The sequence below is a fragment of the Lissotriton helveticus genome, chromosome 9 (assembly GCF_964261635.1).
Source record: "Lissotriton helveticus chromosome 9, aLisHel1.1, whole genome shotgun sequence".
In the NCBI taxonomy this organism is placed as follows: Eukaryota; Metazoa; Chordata; class Amphibia; order Caudata; family Salamandridae; genus Lissotriton; species Lissotriton helveticus.
Genome location: NC_136070.1, coordinates 1171552602 through 1171570529, shown reverse-complemented (window position 1 = coordinate 1171570529; position 17928 = coordinate 1171552602). Strand labels below are relative to the sequence as shown.

The 17928-nt window shown below is 42.0% G+C and overlaps 1 protein-coding gene across 3 annotated transcripts in view; it reads right to left on the bottom strand.

Annotated features, from left to right (window-relative positions):
• Window positions 1–17928, bottom strand: part of LOC144782330 (inter-alpha-trypsin inhibitor heavy chain H3-like) — a 397194-nt gene that overhangs the window by 225436 nt on the left and 153830 nt on the right. For all 3 annotated transcript variants that reach the window (XM_078661645.1, XM_078661643.1, XM_078661644.1), the window contains 2 exons: window positions 13711–13879; window positions 5441–5566 (listed from right to left, as the gene is read on the bottom strand). In XM_078661645.1, coding sequence (XP_078517771.1) covers window positions 5441–5566; window positions 13711–13879 — 295 coding nt within the window. The remainder of the gene's footprint in view (window positions 1–5440; window positions 5567–13710; window positions 13880–17928) is intronic.

The window sequence follows — 17928 nt, the reverse complement described above, 5'->3', positions numbered from 1 at the left end:
TGGCATGCCCATTTAGGGCTATCACCTACCCCTAAATACAATTAAAAAAAATCCCTGGCATCTAGTGTGTTTTCTGCCACCCCCAGGGGGGCAAATTGGGGGCTATTGCCCCCATCTGCCCCCCAGAGGGCAAGAAAGACTGATTTTCTCAAATTATTTTGGGCTGAGCAAAGGCCCTTGCCCAAGGGGCTGCTCCCCCCTCCCTGGTGTCTTTTGGTGGATCCCTGCTGGGGATCGCCCTCCTGAGGTGATCCCTAAGCAGGGATCCATTAGGGTACCATTGGAAAGGGGAGATTCTACCCTTTCCAATGATACCTCTCCTGTCTTTCTATGTGCTCGGGTGCTGAGAAAGCCCCATGAGCATGTAGAAAGTGTAACTGAAATGAGCCTATTTGCTAATTTCATTTTTGGTTTCATTTAAATGATGTCAGCGTGACGTGTGCGCTGATCGTCATATCAGTGGAACAAGGTAAAACAGACTTGAGAGTTAGGGAAGTTCTTCCCCAGCTTCAGAGGCTGTTTTGGGGGAAAGGAAATACCTCTAGTGCCCACACCAGAGCGGTTTCCTGTGCCATGGCGTCGGACGCGCGGGGGCATCCAACGCACATGAGCACTTTTGCATCAGATGGCTCCCATGTGTCCGACACACCAAAGGGGTTAATATCATCTACTATTGCTTAGCCATTTGTTCGCCGTAACATATTTTTTTTCGCATATTATTGAAAAATAGTTGAAAGATAACATTACTGATTACAAAATAACATATACGGCACTATACAATAATGATTTATTGTGATTTGGATTGCAATGTGTCTGCATGCGATTGCCAGTGGGTGGGACTTTTGGAAACATTCCCGCCCATGACATTTTGTTGTTTGAATGTTGGAAGGGGTCTTTGTAAAAGAGTGTTTAAATGATATACTTGTGCACAATAGAATAAAGACATAAGTAGAAATGTGTATGGGGAACATCAGCAACTCCAAAGATAGGAATAAGCGGAGGATTAGGAAGTGTAACTTGTGGGCAGCCTCTGAAATGAAGAATTACTAAGGAGACTGTAATTACCCCAGGCACTAATGTTATTAGATCTCTGCAGCAATATTAACTTTTTCCCCTTCAGTGTATGTTCTACCCTGCTGAATGAAAAGTATAAAGTATAATATTTTCCAATTGAACGTTTGGCCCTGTTGTACATTTAAGGTGTTCAGTCCATTGCCCATGACATTATATTGTGTATGGCAGAAGTCAATCTGTTTCTTTTTAAGACAGTGGCTGTACACAGTGCTCACATTTTTATCATTTCAGTTACCACGAAAGATGAGTAGCATACATCAACAGGAGCAATAAAATACTTCAAATGTTCCTCTATACATACAGGTTGTAAACATAACCTGGGAGGGCACCCATTCAGGTCTTCCCTTCCAAGTGACTCAAATTGAAGTTCTTTTGGAGTTCTCCATAAGAACAAATACAGGAAAAACATAATGAAATGTGAGAACTTCTTTAATGAGGTATACCCTCTCGAGGCTCTCCACTGACATACTATCATTCATCATGTCAAAGTGTTGAAGAAAACGTATAGTGAATTCCTTATGGCAACCACAGTATACCAGGCTCCATATTATGAATAGTTTCCTGGGGGCAGCAATAGTTAGTGGTGCCAACTCTTTGTGACCCCAATGGCACTCTGATATTACAGAAGAGGCCCCTTCTTCAATATTAACAATTTGCAAATGTGCGATCCCAAGTAGGGATTTCTCAAATAGCATGGGCATGGCACCTTCAACTGCAAGTATTTCACTTAGCCATTAGGCATGAATAGCAGCTGAGATATTTAAATTGATTTTCCTTAAAATGATCTTTCCTCTAAATGTTTCTTTTAATTTTCGATTTTTGGGATTTCCTTAAAATTGTCTTTCCTTAAAATTGTTTTTTCATGATTTGGTTTCCTAAAGTGTGGTTTCCAAGTTTTCATTATTTAACACACATCAATTTAAAGCAGCTATAGGAAACACACCTTTTTCCCCGTGGTCTCCCCAGAATTTTGCCCAGTCAGGTTTGCTGGATTTAGAATTAAAGAATAAAAGTGCCTGTGCTTCCCCAAAAGGTATCCTGGCTCGGTTTGTTTGGCTTCTGTTCAGAGTTTGTATAATTTGAGAAATAGAGGCCTATAAAAGAAGTTTGGAAATTCCATATTGGGTTCATACTGGTTCTCAGACGATATCCATGCATCATCTATCAGCGCAGCACCCCTCCCCTTATTCTTTAAATAGAAAACCAGGCTCCACGGGATTGGTCTGAAGAACAAAACTGACTTGGGGGAGGGGGCCGCACCACCATTTTTTTAAAAACCGAAAATATATAAATAAAGTCCAGGCCCCGGGGATGAGATCCCCAAGGCCGAAATCAGCCGGGGAAGGGAGCCGTGAGGCCCCACTTCCCATTCAAAAAAGGCCTGGCCCTGGGGGAGGGAGTCCCAGGGCCCAAATTGGCCCAGGGAAGGGAGGCCATGCAGCCTACCTCCCCTAATTCAAAACTGTTTTATAGACGCCGAGGCCCCACCCCCTTTCTCCACCACTCTGCAAACGTGCCACCTGGTGCGCTGCTAGCTGGGGGATGAAGTCTCCTTGGATGCTGAAGGTCCTTGAAGGCCAACAAGCCCTGATCTGTGTTTGTGGGGTTTGCTAATCCTTCAAATAGGCAGTAGTTTGGGGTGTTTTTCACGGATCAGAAGTAGGTCTCACTATTGAAAAGGTTAAAGGCTGCTGCACTAAAGTCTAACAGGTGGGTGATTAGCAGATCACATACATCTTGAAAACAATCCCCCACTTTACAGAAAAGGTACCAAAGTAAGAAGAATGGAATAAAAATAAGAAACAAAAAAGTAAAATACCTGACATACAAACTTTTTGATCGGTGCCACTCCTTCAATTATTGAGCCTGACAGATCTGAAGTAGATCATTTTTTACTTTTACCAAAAAAGGGCATAATTCAGCCCTAAGGCCTTTTAGAGAATTTTTATTTCGAAGTACCTTTTTTAAAGTATAGGAGGCAATATCTCTGGGATTGTGTTTCCTTTCATTAACTTTACAGACACCAAATTTAGAATACACTTTATGATTTCAAATAAGGAAGTCATGTAGCATCTACTCTGATCATTAATTCTAGAAAGCCTGTATTAAGTTTCATGAGTTGGTGCCATAATTACAGGCCCAAGACAAACAGTGTTTGTCTTGAGATAGGGCAGTAAAGGCAGAATGTGTGGCTGGCTTTGGGCTTATTGTGATCATAATTAAATAAAGATGGGATTTTAAATTTTAAATTATCTTTCGCAAGTTGAGGGCCTGCATTTTCTTTCCCTTTTTCTTAAGCTGCAAAAGTTGGACGCGCATACCTGTGCACGGCACCAAACCCAGGAGAGCGCAACTTGTGCTTTTCAGGCAAAAAATACAAGAATATATAATACAATTGGAATTATATTTTTATGTATGATAGAATGATATTGAAAAAACTCATATGGACCTCTTACCACCAAACGTCTCCAGCAAAAGTACAATGTTACCAATAACAGGAAAAGCTATTGCTTCCCACCAACCTTCACAAGACTTTCCCAAGTAGTAGATAACTGAGCCTGTCTGTCGCAACACTTAGGTCCTATTTCTGACTCTCAAAAATGAGGGTTCATTTTTCTGAGCCTGTGCAAATTGAACTTGGATATATAATATTACCCCATATACCTAGGCAAATTACTATCATATAATCTGGGGGAATTTTCATTGGGTATTTCCTCACTATTCTGAGTTTTATACATTAGGAATGTGAAAGGATAACAGAACAGAACTTAATGTCAAATTCTGAAAGGCAAACTCGAAATGGCGAGGTAAAATTATCCTAGGAAAACCATCTACAAGATCAAATGTTTTTTTTCCCCAGGAAAATATTAACAGCCATAAAGAAGACAGCATGAGGCTCTAAATGCTTTGTTTCTCCATGTGTTATTTCGCTAGATGGTGACTTAATGACGCTACTCCACGTATGTATCCCAGAACATAGGGGCAAATGTATCATCCGTTTTTTTTGTCGTAAACGCTGCGATTCGCTAAAAAGCAGTGTTTGCGACTAAAAATTCGGAAAATGCGATGTATGATTAAAATCACATCGCAAAATGAAGGAATGCAAAATTTGTGATTCCTTAATTTTGCGTCAGCATTTAAGGAATTGCAAATTGCGATTCCTTAAATGCTATGTATGAAGCACCCAAGTTGTGCGATTTCTCATTAAGAAATCGCAAATTACCACCAACTTAAAGTTGGTGGTAATTTGCAATTTCTTTCACAAATGCACTTTTTGGCATTTGTAAAGGTGCCATTGGGCGCACATGTAAATTTCAGGGGTGCATCAGGGTGTCCTTTTGACACCCTTGAAATTATTCTCAATTTGCGATTCTCAAATTGCAAATCGCAAATTGAGAATAACTTCCCAGCCATTCCTATGGGCCTCCTGACCCATAGAAATGAGTGGGAAAGTATTCCTTAATGGTGATTCGCAATTTGCTAATCGCAATTAAGGAATATTAAGAAATCGCTAAAAAAGTGCGATTTTTTACATACATCCCTTTTTGCAATTCTCAAATAGCGATTTCTAAAAAATCGCTATTTGAGAATCGCAAATGAGGATGTTGATATACATGGCCCATAGTCCCCAAACTCATTTCTAGCAAATAAAAAGCCAGGTCTTTGATGGAGATGTTTTCTGAGTGTGTGTTTAATCTTCTAGTGGCTACATCTGCCATTAAATGTGACATTGATATAAATTAATTATTTTTGGATGATATGTAACAGTCTCAGCTATGGTGATTACCATAGCCCTACCTATTCATTTATCTAGGTAATTAGTTGATTGATTGATTCATATTACTTTATTTTAGCAGCAAAAGGCAGCCATAAATGTACAATGCAGGACATTAAAGCATCATTAAAACATAATCACATCCTCCTCTACTCGCAGAATTCATAAACAGCAAATAAATAAAGTGGGGAACACCCGTTACATCGGATGTATCACATCGCGCTGCCAACGTGACCATTACATCGCGGCCGGCATGACAACGCATGTCATCCGGACGCATGGCACTACATCGCAATAGCATAGACATCGCTAGCGATTACATCGCTAGGGATGCCAAGGTGTGCCAAGGTATGTAAATAGAAAAGGTACAGCAGATGATAATATTTAATAAACAGTAAAACAGCGCTGATGTTACGCGATGTTACAGCGCGCGATCACTGTGACCGCGATGTAACGTCATACATCCTCAAGTCAGGATGTGTCGTATTATCCAGGACACAAATATGAAGTAATAGAGGTAGGTCTAGTTTAAGCGTTGTATGCAAAACAGTACTTAAATATTAATTGTCTCTAAAATAGCAGAAAGCTTACCATCAGTAGGGTCACCATCTGTCAAGAATACAATTAAGGAGAAACGCCTTCCCAGCTGCTGTTCATTAGAGAGATTGTCTTTTAGTAATTGTGTTGCAGTCAACAGTGCTTTATTGATATTTGTTGCTGAAATAAAGTAAAAGAATTAAAGTTAAATAAATCAGTGGAAGATAGTAATATATTTGACAGTATGAACACCTGATGGGAAGTAGAAACCAGCAGGATACAGATACACTCAAAGTTTACAGTTGACAATTACTGCTGGTGTTTACCAAATCTAGCTGCAGACTATGTTGCATTGAGCTATAAAGAATCTAGCTCATTGATTTAACTGGATGTGTCCGTGTCTTAGAAGTTTTATTAGTATGGTAAAATGTAGGGAGGAACGTTGATCATTTGTGAGCAACATAATGACTTTCAACTATTGATATATGTAAATATATGATGCCTTTGCCCCTAATGTAGCTAAACTGTTTTGCTTTCTCATGTAGATTGGATACTTAAATATTACTTGAAAGTGCTCTTAACATAGTGATGAGTTCTGTAGAGAGAAGTAGAAGTATGCTCTTAGTCTATCCCAAATGTTTGGGGTCTCATTTACAAGCCCATTGCACCGCCAGTGTGTCACTGTTTTTGACGCACCCTCAGCGCAGTGTGTCTGCCCATATTTACAAGGCCCTGTAAAGTCACTCTGCTTGACTTTTCATGGCCTTGTAAATATAGCCCCCTTTCACGCATTACTCTCTGTGAAAGGGGCGTTTGATGGGTCTTGCTGTGGGCTTTGAACACGCAACATCCATGAAACCTGACACGTTCTCAGATTTACAACATTTTGAAAAGCTTGGAATGCGTCAGAATCCTACTCCTTGGTCGGGAGGTGTTGGAGTGGTGCAACGAGGAAAAATACTTTTATTTCTCCCCCTATTTTTCTCTTTCTACGTGTGCTGAATTCTGCTGCATGTACAGAAAGAGGAAAAGGCCATCAATTAATGTTTTTTGTGTAGGAACGTGTCCCTTCCTGCTCAAAAACGATCACCCCTATGACGCAAAGAGATCTGCATTTGCACTCCGCGGCTGATTGTGCACCTGCGCAGGGGAGAAGGACAGCAATGCACCGTATCTTGTAGATAGGGAAAATTCCGGACCTTTTATTTTGACCCGTGGCAGGAAGGCTTGCCAGGCCCCCAGTTTCAGAGTACATCAGCCAATATGGCATGAACGTCAATTTACCAACTGTCTGTGCTGAGGAGCGTTCCACCTCTGCTGTGGGTGAGCCAGAACCATACAACTAATCATTGCAAGTGTGTGGTGGGATAACATGTTTTTATGCAATTTGCTTTATATATAAGCTACGTAGCAAAAATATTATGGTCCATTGAGGCCACCTTTAGTCACTTTTTGTAGTGTGCACAAATGTGGTGCCCGCATAGTTAAATCATAAATCTGTGCACAACCATTCTTACCTTTTCATATTTTGAATTGACACAATTGACAGTACAAAGGTAAAGAGCTTGTGCCCATTCTGCGACATTACTTAATTAGATTGTTGTTTAGTGTGCAGCTGTAGCTCTAATATAAAGAAGCAGTAATCAGACAACTCTTTTATGATGCTTGGTTTACCAGTCTTTATCCTGGATACTTTATGGTATTACTGTTGATTGGTCTTTGAATGTTTACCCAAATCCCTATCTGTAAACATCTGTTATTTCAATACCAAGATACCCTTATGGATGCACATGTGCTTTAAAAATACATATGATGTGTTATTTTATGTTATGTTATGTTATCTTATCTTATGTTTGAACTGCTTGTATTTAGAAATATAATATGTGCAAGCGTGCATGTATACATTTCTCTCTTCAAATATACAGAATTCTGATTTAATTTTGACAAATCAAGATTTTGAATTCTAAATATATCTAACAAGCAAACATTTTCCCTCTGCTTCCAAAAAGGCAAAGGCTGAAATGTGTACATGCTTACGAGAAGGAAAAATCTGATCCTGCTCCAAGTCAAATGAATTCCAACCACTGAACCAGTGAATTCCAGCCTGTGTTTCAATGTGGTGGCATTGTAACATTTTGTAGTCGTAAATATCATAAATTTGAAACTTTCAACATTAATTCACACAATTATCTCTTTGATTGTGTATACATATAAAATGCACCTTTCTTCACGAAGCTGGAAAAGGCTTCGCGAATCTGTTCTTACATAACTATGTGGCACAAAGGAGCATATTTACAAGCAAGTATACCCACAGTAGCGCCACTTTTATGGACATTCTTGTGGCGATACAAGCTTTGCCTTATTTACAAAGCAGTATTAAGCCACTTATTGTAGCTAAAAGCTGACATGTAAATAAGGCGCCCTTTCACGCTATACTTTGTGTGAAAGGGGTGCGCAATGGGTGTTGCAATGGCCGTTCTGCCGCAACATCCATTGATTTTAAAGCGACCCCATATTTACAAGGGTGTTATAAATATGAGGCAGCACCAAAATTACGACCATAAAAACCTGATCTTAACATGGCACAACAAGGAGAAATGCTTTATTTCTCCTCGTCTCTGTTTCAATGTGTGCTGCATTGTGCAGCACACATACAAACAGCAAAACGCCATGCATGACTGTTTATGTGCAGGAAAGTGTTCCTTCCTGCACATAAACAATCATTTTAAAAATGACGAGTTGCAACTTCTATGTGTGCTGCACAAAGCTACAAATCGACATTTAAGATTGTTTATGTGCAGGAAGGGACACCATCCTGCACATAAACAATCATTCCCCCAAGGGAGGACACCTTGCACTATGGTGCAAAGGTGCCTGCGTTGACGCTAGACAGCTGTAATTAGGTCCAATGCAGGGGGAAACTCAGAGCTGCCCATATTGTTGTAAATACAGCGCAACTCTGCATTTCAGAAGTGACGGAGTACGGCGTTAGCCTTTTTGGCTTAAGGGCGTGCTCCGTCACTTCTTTGTAAATATGCCTCAAAGTCTGAATAGTGGATATTTAAATCATCTTTTAAATGGCTCACCCTGGGTTAATGTTATTTGACCTACCCCCATTCAATCCACTTGTAATGAATGCTCTGTATTTATCAATATTATTTTGGGACTATTTACCCTTCTGAGTTTTCTAAAAACGCAAATATACTTGAAAAGTTTTGTTTGATCAATACATTGAAAGTCAAGTCAAATGATTTTAATGTGAATATAAATGCATTACATATTGCTACTTTTTAACTGTAAAATAGGAAAAATGCATAAGTGATAATTATTTCCCAAATCCTGCACCCTCATATTTTTGTGGGGAAGAAATTGGAAAAGAACACCTTACGGTAGAAGGATGATCTTCAACTAAGCACCAATATGCTCTTCCACTTAACTTCACAGTACTGTGAGGACATTGCTCTGCCGTGTGCCAGCTGATGCCACAGTGTTAGATCTGACACCCTTAGGTGGTAGCCCCTAAACCTTTTGCCTTCACCCCACGTGTTTGGCAGAACTTGTTTTTGTTGGATTTAGGACTCTGTTCACTTTACCACTGCTAACCATTGTGAAAGTGCTTGTACTCTCCCCCTTTTAAGCATGGTAAAATTGGCTTTTGCCCAATTGGTGGCACAGTCAATTTACATATAAATCCTTAGTAAAGTGGTACTACATGCGCCCACGGCGTGTAAATGAAATGCTACTAGTGCGCCTACAGCACTTGTTGTGCCACCCACTTAAGTAGCCTTTAAAACCTGTCTCATGCCTGCCACTGCAGCTTTTCTGTGCAGGTTTACACTAACATTTCAACCTGGAGAATAAAAGTTTTTATCAGGACTAAAACTGCCCTTTTTATTGCATATGTCATCCCTAAGATAGGCCTTAAGATAAGCCCTAAACAGCCCACCAGGTATAAAAATGGGACCCTCAGACCCACTCTTAGTACACTACTGGCCCTGTGGATACTACAGAAGAAGGACACTCTGCTGCCCTGCTGCCAGAGGCCTGCCCTGCATGCTAAGAATTAAGACTGGACCTGCACTCTACATCCCAGGCTGAACTGACTCCAAGGGTTAGCTGACTGACCTCCTGATCTGAGCTACAGGAACACAACAAGCTCCAGAGGGCTCTCTGCAACTGCCCAGCTGACCTGATGCAACTCGACCGACCTGGACCTTCACCTGGACCTGAGCCCTGATGGCCTCTGCTGCAGTGAGTTCCTGATCCCCAAGAGGTGAATCCCAGGTTTGGGACCCTTGGAGTGGCATCAGTTTAGCTCCTGCACAAAGAGAAGAAATCCTGAAGCTTTGGCCTTTTTACAACCGCAAACGGGCCCGTTCATGCCAAGAATTTTCCGCCTTTATCTACCATCAATATGAAGCTTCAGTAAACCCGACTGATCACCCTACAAAAACAGTCTGCAACAACCTTCAAGGCAAATCTTCAGCAATGACTGTCCATGAAACCTGACATGATCGTCGCACTTCATCGATGGTCATCCGCAATACCCGGCCTGCTCTTTGAGCTACAATGACGATGACCCGTGATGCTCTCCCTGCTTCTTGCAGCCTCCTCTACAGCAAACAGAACTCTTTAAGCAAAAATGTATTTTGAAGGCAACTTTTTCAGCTGTACTAACCTGAGCCCTCCAACTGGCTTGTGTTTCATTGTGGCCAGCATAAACTTATGACTTTCACCCGGTCTCACAAAACCAGATAACCGCAACTGGTGTTTTGTGTTTTTAGGTGCTATATTACCTAAACTCTTTAAAACTGTGGATCTTCTATTCTATAAATTGGATTTTTGTCATTTTGGTGTCAAATACTTTATAAAATTTAACTCACTATTTATAAATTGGTGCAGGATTTTTCTTGTGTGCTGTTTTCACTTTATTACTGTTTAAATGCTGCATAAATACTTCACACTTTGTCTATATGTTAAGCCTAACTGCTTTTGTACCAAGCTACCATGGGGTTAAGCACAAGTTAATTTAGTGGTTTTTGTGTTTTACCCTGACAAGAGTTCAGGCTGTTGCTTGAGAATGGCTCACACCCACCTCAGCCTACAATCTGTAAATAATTTCTCATACACAGTACCTGTATACTAGTCTAAAACTTCAAATGTAGACTTTCCTATACCAAAACACTAGTCTAAAATTGTTTGACTGTCTGGGCAACTCTCTTAACAGATCAGGAGGAGATCTCCACTGTCATTGCAGGACTCCCGGGTGACAAGGCTCCTGGGTCAGATGGCCTCACCTGTGCATTTATAAACAATACGCGCCTCTTCTTGTCCCGCACTTAGCCGCAATGTACAACGATTCTCTCGAACGCGGTTGTTTCCTTCCATCTCTTCGTGAGGCTCTGCTCACCCTTCTCTTGAAACCGGATAAACCCCCCGAGTGCTGGGAATCATATCGCCCAGTGTCACACATAAACACTGACAATAAAATTGACGCCAAATTGCTGGCCAATCGCCTCCTCCCCCTTATTTCATTAATCGCTCGCCAGGATCAATCCGGTTTTATTCCGGGGCGCGCCACCTCTCACAACCTATGACCATCTTCTCAGTCCTCGACCAGCTCAATCCCTCACTACTGGCTGTGGCTGCTCTTTTGGACGCTACTAAAGACTTCGACACTCTGGAGTTGCCCTTCCTCTTCTACCTTCTCCCTCGCCTGAGATTCAGACTAAATTTCGTACGCAAGATACAGTTACTGTACACGCTCCCCTCGCCTCCCATCAGGATAAATGGGCAGGTCACTGACCCAATCGCTATTTTGAGAGGCACCAGGCAAGTGTGGCCCCTCTCCCATATGCTTTTTGCCATAGCCATAAAAACCCTGGTTGCCGACTGCGCCAACATCACACCCACCGGCGCATTGGCTTCTTGGCTCACGCCCTTGTCACATCCATGTACGCGGTCGATGTCACGATGTACGTCCAAGACCCTCAGGAAAATCTTGCGCCCATGACCAGGGAGGTAGTGTGATTTGGCTGCCTAGCTGCGATCCAAGTCCATTGGAGCAAGTTGGTCCTCTTTCCCCTTACAGATGCTAGAAAGCCCTTCAACCCTGACTACCCCTTTGTCTGGGAGTAGAGTCCCACTAGATACCTCCGCATCTGGCTGAGCAGGGACGTGGACAAACTCTGGAAGTCCAATTTTGTACGGGCGATGGACTGGCTGGAGACCAAGATCCGCGTGTGGCAAAAGCTCCCTTTATCGTTAGCTGGGCGTATTGCCATTGCTAAAAACGTGGCGCTCCCAAAAATTTCTGTACCTCTTTTTAAACATCCCCGTCCCTCTAACGTTGCCCTTTTTCCGCAAACTTCGCCCCAACATTATCACTCTGATCTGGGCTGGGCGCCAACCTAGAATTGCTTATGATATTCTTACACTACACCTGGGTCGGGCGATAAGGGAGCCCCAGATTTAAAACTCCATGCGCTGTGTGCCAAAGCCAGCTTTCTCCACTTTTGGCTCCACCCCACGCCTTTCCAGCCTCACGTGGCGGTTGAAACGGACCTCGCTGCCCCATGGACACATTAAACCGCACAATTTCTCCCATGCAACCCCCCGCAGCGAGATTTAAATGGTTGAATACCTGCATTGGGCCTGGGATGGGCTGCACAGATACACTGGCACTGGCACACTGTATGCACCTTCCATGAGACTTGCTAGCAACCCAGCATTCCCCCCATTGCAGACAGCAGGCATGGCTCGCCGCACAGCTCACCGAGGCCTCAACACCATAGCGGACATCCATCCCGACAATAAGTTTTTTATCCTTCCTGAAAACACTGCTCCACTTGACAGGCTACTGTATTATCAGATTAGAGCAATGTACAGAGAAGACAACTCCGAGTTCCCACATGCTCCCCAGCCAATGCAGCCTTGAGTTTGTCCATTCCTCCATCTCCCCGTGGAAGCTGGTCACTCGACTATATGCTCTTACTCCGGCCGCCTCCTCCATTAACACAGAGCACGCCCACCATGCGTGGAGTGTGGACTTAGTAAGGGACCTGCCTCCTGAACAATGGCTGTACTGCTGCAATCAGATCAAGCGCCTCTCCCCAAATTATCATCTGAGGCTCATTCATTTTAAGTATCTGCCCAGACTCTACCACACCCCCGCATCCTTAAACAAGATGGGCCTCCTTCACAGTGACAGATGCGCGTGCTGCTCGGCTCCCGGGGCAGACTTTGCCCACCTGGCCTGGTTGTGCCCCAGGGTTTCCTCGTTCTGGCATGGGGTATACAAAGCCATTAGTGAAATCACACTTGAACGTATCACTCCTGATCCCCTGATATGCCTCCTGGGCTACGTCAAACACAAGTCAGATGCAAACCCCAAACTAATTGTGATGCTTGAAGTACTTGGTAAGCGTAGGGTGGCCATACACTGGGGGCGTAAACCGGCGCTCACAGTTAAGAATTGGTTGGATGATGCAGCCCACTGTCAGACACTCCTGGGTGAATTTTGGGATCTGATGCCGGTGGGCAGCAGGCCCCCAGACATATGGGCTCCTCTCATCTCCTACCTTCAATGACTAACCACTTCCGACAACTCACCAATGGACTTGAATGGGCAGCCAGCCTAGGATACATAAAAAGTATTATTAAGCTCATGTTGATTAAATAAAGAGCGACAAATGTACTGCCATACAATACAGTTAACGACATCTTTGAGAAAACAAGGGACTGTATTCACTGATAAACCTCAGCTTCTCTCCAGCCTGCTCCATGTACACCAACCCTACGGTTAGTAGCTATTGCCCAGGCCTTCAAATCAATGGTGTACCACAGGGAGCATGAAGCTCCCTGCTGAGCTTGAGGATATTCCCTTAAGTTCCTGAACAGGATTGATTGCCTGCGTCTCATCTCTAGGAATCTGTAACCGTTGGATCCATCATGCAACTTACGGTTCTAGTCGTGGCAGAGAACTTGCCACTTAAAAAATAAGACAGGCCTATCTTTGTATGTGCGGAGTCTACGCAGTCATAAAATTACTATTAATCAAATTAAATTAAAATCAAAGTTTGCGAATACCAACAAAATATTAAGCTTACACAAAAGTGTGAGTTTACTTTTGTGACCCAGGCCACTAAAATTCACAATCTGCAATGCACCTTCCAGTTGTTACGAGGCCTTAAGAAGGGACCATGATGATTTTGAATCAAATGTAAATTTCATCTTCTAAAAAAGTGACTGTTTGCTACTTTTATTTACACATAGCTTATATTTTCTTGAGACAACCGAGCTACATAGATACCACTTATCGTTACCTCCATTGACAGTAAGCTTTGAAATGTAGGATTTTGCTTCCCTCACATTTCGGGGAGTGGCCTTCACTAAGGACTCCTTCCAAAGAGTAATGTCATTGCTAAATATGACAAAATTGAAGTAATCATCTTCATGAAGCTCTTCTGATATTTTCTGAAAGGCATCTTTAGTCTGTAAAAGAAAATGGTGAAACATCTTAGAAAGAAGGCGTGCATGGTCCTTCCTATACATCATCTGTAAGAACATTTAGGCCTGGCATCTGTAGTGACAATGTTTCACTGTGCTGTACTTTCTATTTGATCTCCCTGATGAGATATCTTAGAAAGACATACATTTTCTACACCCTGAAACATGTTAATGTGTTTAACTGTTCTTCTTTCATAATGGACAAATCCAAAATAATTCACATGCATGGATGTCAATTCAACAATATGTCTGGGGTAGAGGAAGTGATAATTGATGACAACCCAGAAATGAAATCTGTGACAAATTACTTGGGTGACAACACAGAAAGCGACATAACATGACATATGAATGTGATATATAACGTCATTAGCGTATCACTGACATGATAATCAAAAGTATTTACATCACAGAAGTTACATTGTGAGATCAATAAGAGCCGTATAGCAGATAAAAACCTTATTCAGGGCAACCCATATATAACGGTGAAGCAGCTATGATATACCACAGGTACAGCCATTGTATGTTAAGTTCAGCAATCAATTCCCCAAGTTCACCTAGCATGTGCTTAATGTTATCCTTGAACGTCTAAGCTCAGTGAATAAATGCACATGCAGTGGCACACTAGGGCACTGCCCCACCACCACAATGTCACAGGAAGAAGCTAAGCTGTTCTGAGCAGCTTTTAGTGGTATAAGTGTATACATACAAAATGACAGATCTGTCAGTTCCTCTATTATGTATTCTGAGTCTTCTGTACCTGACAATGCAAAATGAGCAGTCACACAGGGATGGGTGCATGGATGCACATGCAGAGATCCATCCATTCTCTGTGTAGGAGTAAGCACACCTTTCATTTCAGCCTCCAGCACATTAAAAATCCATCCAAAATACTATGCATGCCCTGTGCTGTGCTCACATGTGAAAGCTTGGAACTGTTTACAGCCACATAACCTTAAGCCCTACCAGAAGGTATGATTTAGTGGAGGTGAAGAAGACTTTGGCCCAGTGTCTATCCTGCCTTGTGATGTGGCTTAAAGAATCATGACGCTCTTCATGTGGTCATGAATGGACTAGAGGACCCTGTAGGAAGTAGAGTTGAAGAGCTGTGGCAAAAAAGCACGAAGATGGCATATTTCCACCTGGTAAGATTTAGTGGCAGAGATGTGGGAGGAAGGAGTATATTTGTGTGCGCTTTTAGCGTATGCATAAGGTGGGGGGTGGTGCATAGGTGGGGGGTGGGTGGGTGTTGGATTAAAAATCCAACACCTTCCCTACTGTTGCACAGACTGGAGTTGGAATAGTAAATTATATTATTCCAACATCCAGAAACCCCCTAGGGAAAGTTGTTGTTATGACTTGTGTAGTAATGGTATGCGTTGTTACAATGCGGTCGTTGTAACGACTGCGTTGTAATAGCCTGCGGGGAAAAGGCATGTGTTGTAAGGAGGCATATTCCCCCATTTCCTACACATGCAATGTATTGAGTATGGCCACTACCTACAGTATGCCAGAAAGCAAGCACATCATGCCAGTGATGGTCCTTTGATGCTAGGGGCAGCAGATACCTGAGGTGCCAGAGGGGAGGACACTTGCAGGATGGTGTACACAACAGACAACAGGCACAATCGCACTCTTTATCACTCCTGTACCAAAAAGCAGAAACTATGAATTGATGTTGGGCTTCCTGGTATATGTGGCAGTTTTACTCGTATTTTTGGTTACTCTTAGAGTCTTGGGCTGCCCACTACTGAAGGGGGTATCACCTGAAAATTCTTCACTGTCGAAATGACACCACATATTTCTTGTTGTGATCAACCTCTACACCACCATCGGCAGGCAGACACTGATGTCTGTTGTGAATCATGTTTATAAACGTTATTAAAACCTATGTGCTTGTAATGCTTGTTGGGGCCGGATCATATTATATGCACACAAATGAGTAAAACTGTTTGGCCTCCCAATGGAAAAAGAGCCCTGCCGCCTCGCCTTGATCTAACTTACAGCCGCTTGTCTGGCGCACCCAAGTGAGAAACAAACCAGGCCCTGTCGACTCCTAGAAATCACAAAATCCCATGATCATTGAGTTGTTTATTGAGAGAAATGCTGGAATACAATGTTTCATTCTCCAGAGATGATGTGTAGTGACAGTTCTGTTACAAACAATGGTTTATTGTATGAATGAGGCTTTGTAAAAAAATAGGGATATTATGTAAGGAGGTAATGATCCAGGGGCTTTAGACAGCAAGACATATTTCCATAGGTACAATATTAAAGTCAGCTTTAAGGGTAAACAAACTGTTGCCAGCAAATATTATCCCACTTTATACTATATTAAGGTCGATAATATTAACCTACAATAATATCACACCCATTGTCTGCCACAATATTGATATGGTTAGTATATCATTCTTATTGTTACCTCCAAGTCTGCTTACCTAGGCTTAACTTGCAATGTAGTAATTTGGTCCATGTAGTGGACGCAATATTACACTTGCAATATGGTGGTAGCATACCAACTCTGACTGATCATGCAGGTCACGTTCACTGATGTATTCATAGATGTAACAACTACACAATAGCAAACTCCAATGATTTGAGGTAGCGGATTCCACTTCATATAAGTATCACAGGGTCAAAGTTTGTTGATTCCCAAATTTTCACTTTATTCAAGTATCAGACACAAAATGATGACAGCTTCCAAATTCAATTTCAATATTTCAAGTAAATCCAGACAATCATCCATCAATCAAAACATCAGACAGCCGACGCGTTTCGTCCAATGACGGACATCATCAGGGCTTTCAATACGATCTATGCACAGATACAGTTTTATTTCCCAGTGTAAATCAAACCAAATATCGACAGTACTCAAGATCTATGTTATTAATGCAGTCAGTGGTAAGACCTCAACTTCCCTCTCCTTATTCAGTGAATACTGTTCTGTTCTCACTAAAACTATCCAAAGTTCCAATAAAGGGTTAACGTCACTTGTGGTAATTCAAATAATTTTTCATTGTTTATGTATCTTATCTCAATAAATTCTGCTCATCCAATCCTGTTCTAAATCAAACGTCTTTAAGTATTCATAGCGGGAAGTCTCAGTCCGCGGCGACGGGCATCTCATCAAGCCTACGTAGATTGGATTAGCAAAAAATTCATTATTGGCGTTTTAATGCAGAATGGTTGTTTTGTGATTGCATTTGGTATACTTCACCACAGCGTAGACTTCATATAGCGTTTAATCCCTCTGAAGAGGCGTCAGGGGTAGTAAGCACTATATAAATGCAATTTAATCATGGAAGAAAGACTACGTGCACGCCAGGGTGAAGGGAGATGAACTAAACCAACATGGCCAACGATAATGCTTCAGTTGCGAAAAGAAACGAGAAATGACAAACCTTGGCTGTTATAAACATTTATTCATGAGGTATAATGTATTCAGTAAAGAAGGAAAAGTACGCATTCTTTACTGGCTGCCCTGAAATCACAACACACTGCACGCCGAATTCATTATTGGGCCAGAACAGAGTTAAACTTATTTTATTTGGAAAACAATCTGAGAACAGCACGACCGCAACAGACATCACTGCAGACGTGCCACTGTGACGGAGCCCACTGGTTTGCTGGATTTAATTATCGCCTTTATTTAGTCCAAATCAACATTTTATAGATATATATCAGTTATACAGTTTTCCAAAACAAATGTGCCCAAGTAATACAAAACGAAAAAGACAGCAATAGCTAGTAGAAATAGGCTTTATTCATTTAGGTGTTTGTAAAGCACAGATTGTGTGTAACCTAGAAATAACTTGCACAGACGAAAAATAGTTCAATAAAATATACAGGGGCAGATTCACAACCCCCTGCGCCACTTATGCGTCATTTTTAACATGGTAAAAGTAAGGTAAGGGTGGCGCAAGGGGCTTGAAAATAAGCCCCACAGTCTGTCTTGCAAACCAGTACTTGGACAAGAAGGGGCAGATTTACAAGTCCCTTGCGCCTCTTTTACACCGCCGTTGCGTCACATTTGCGGC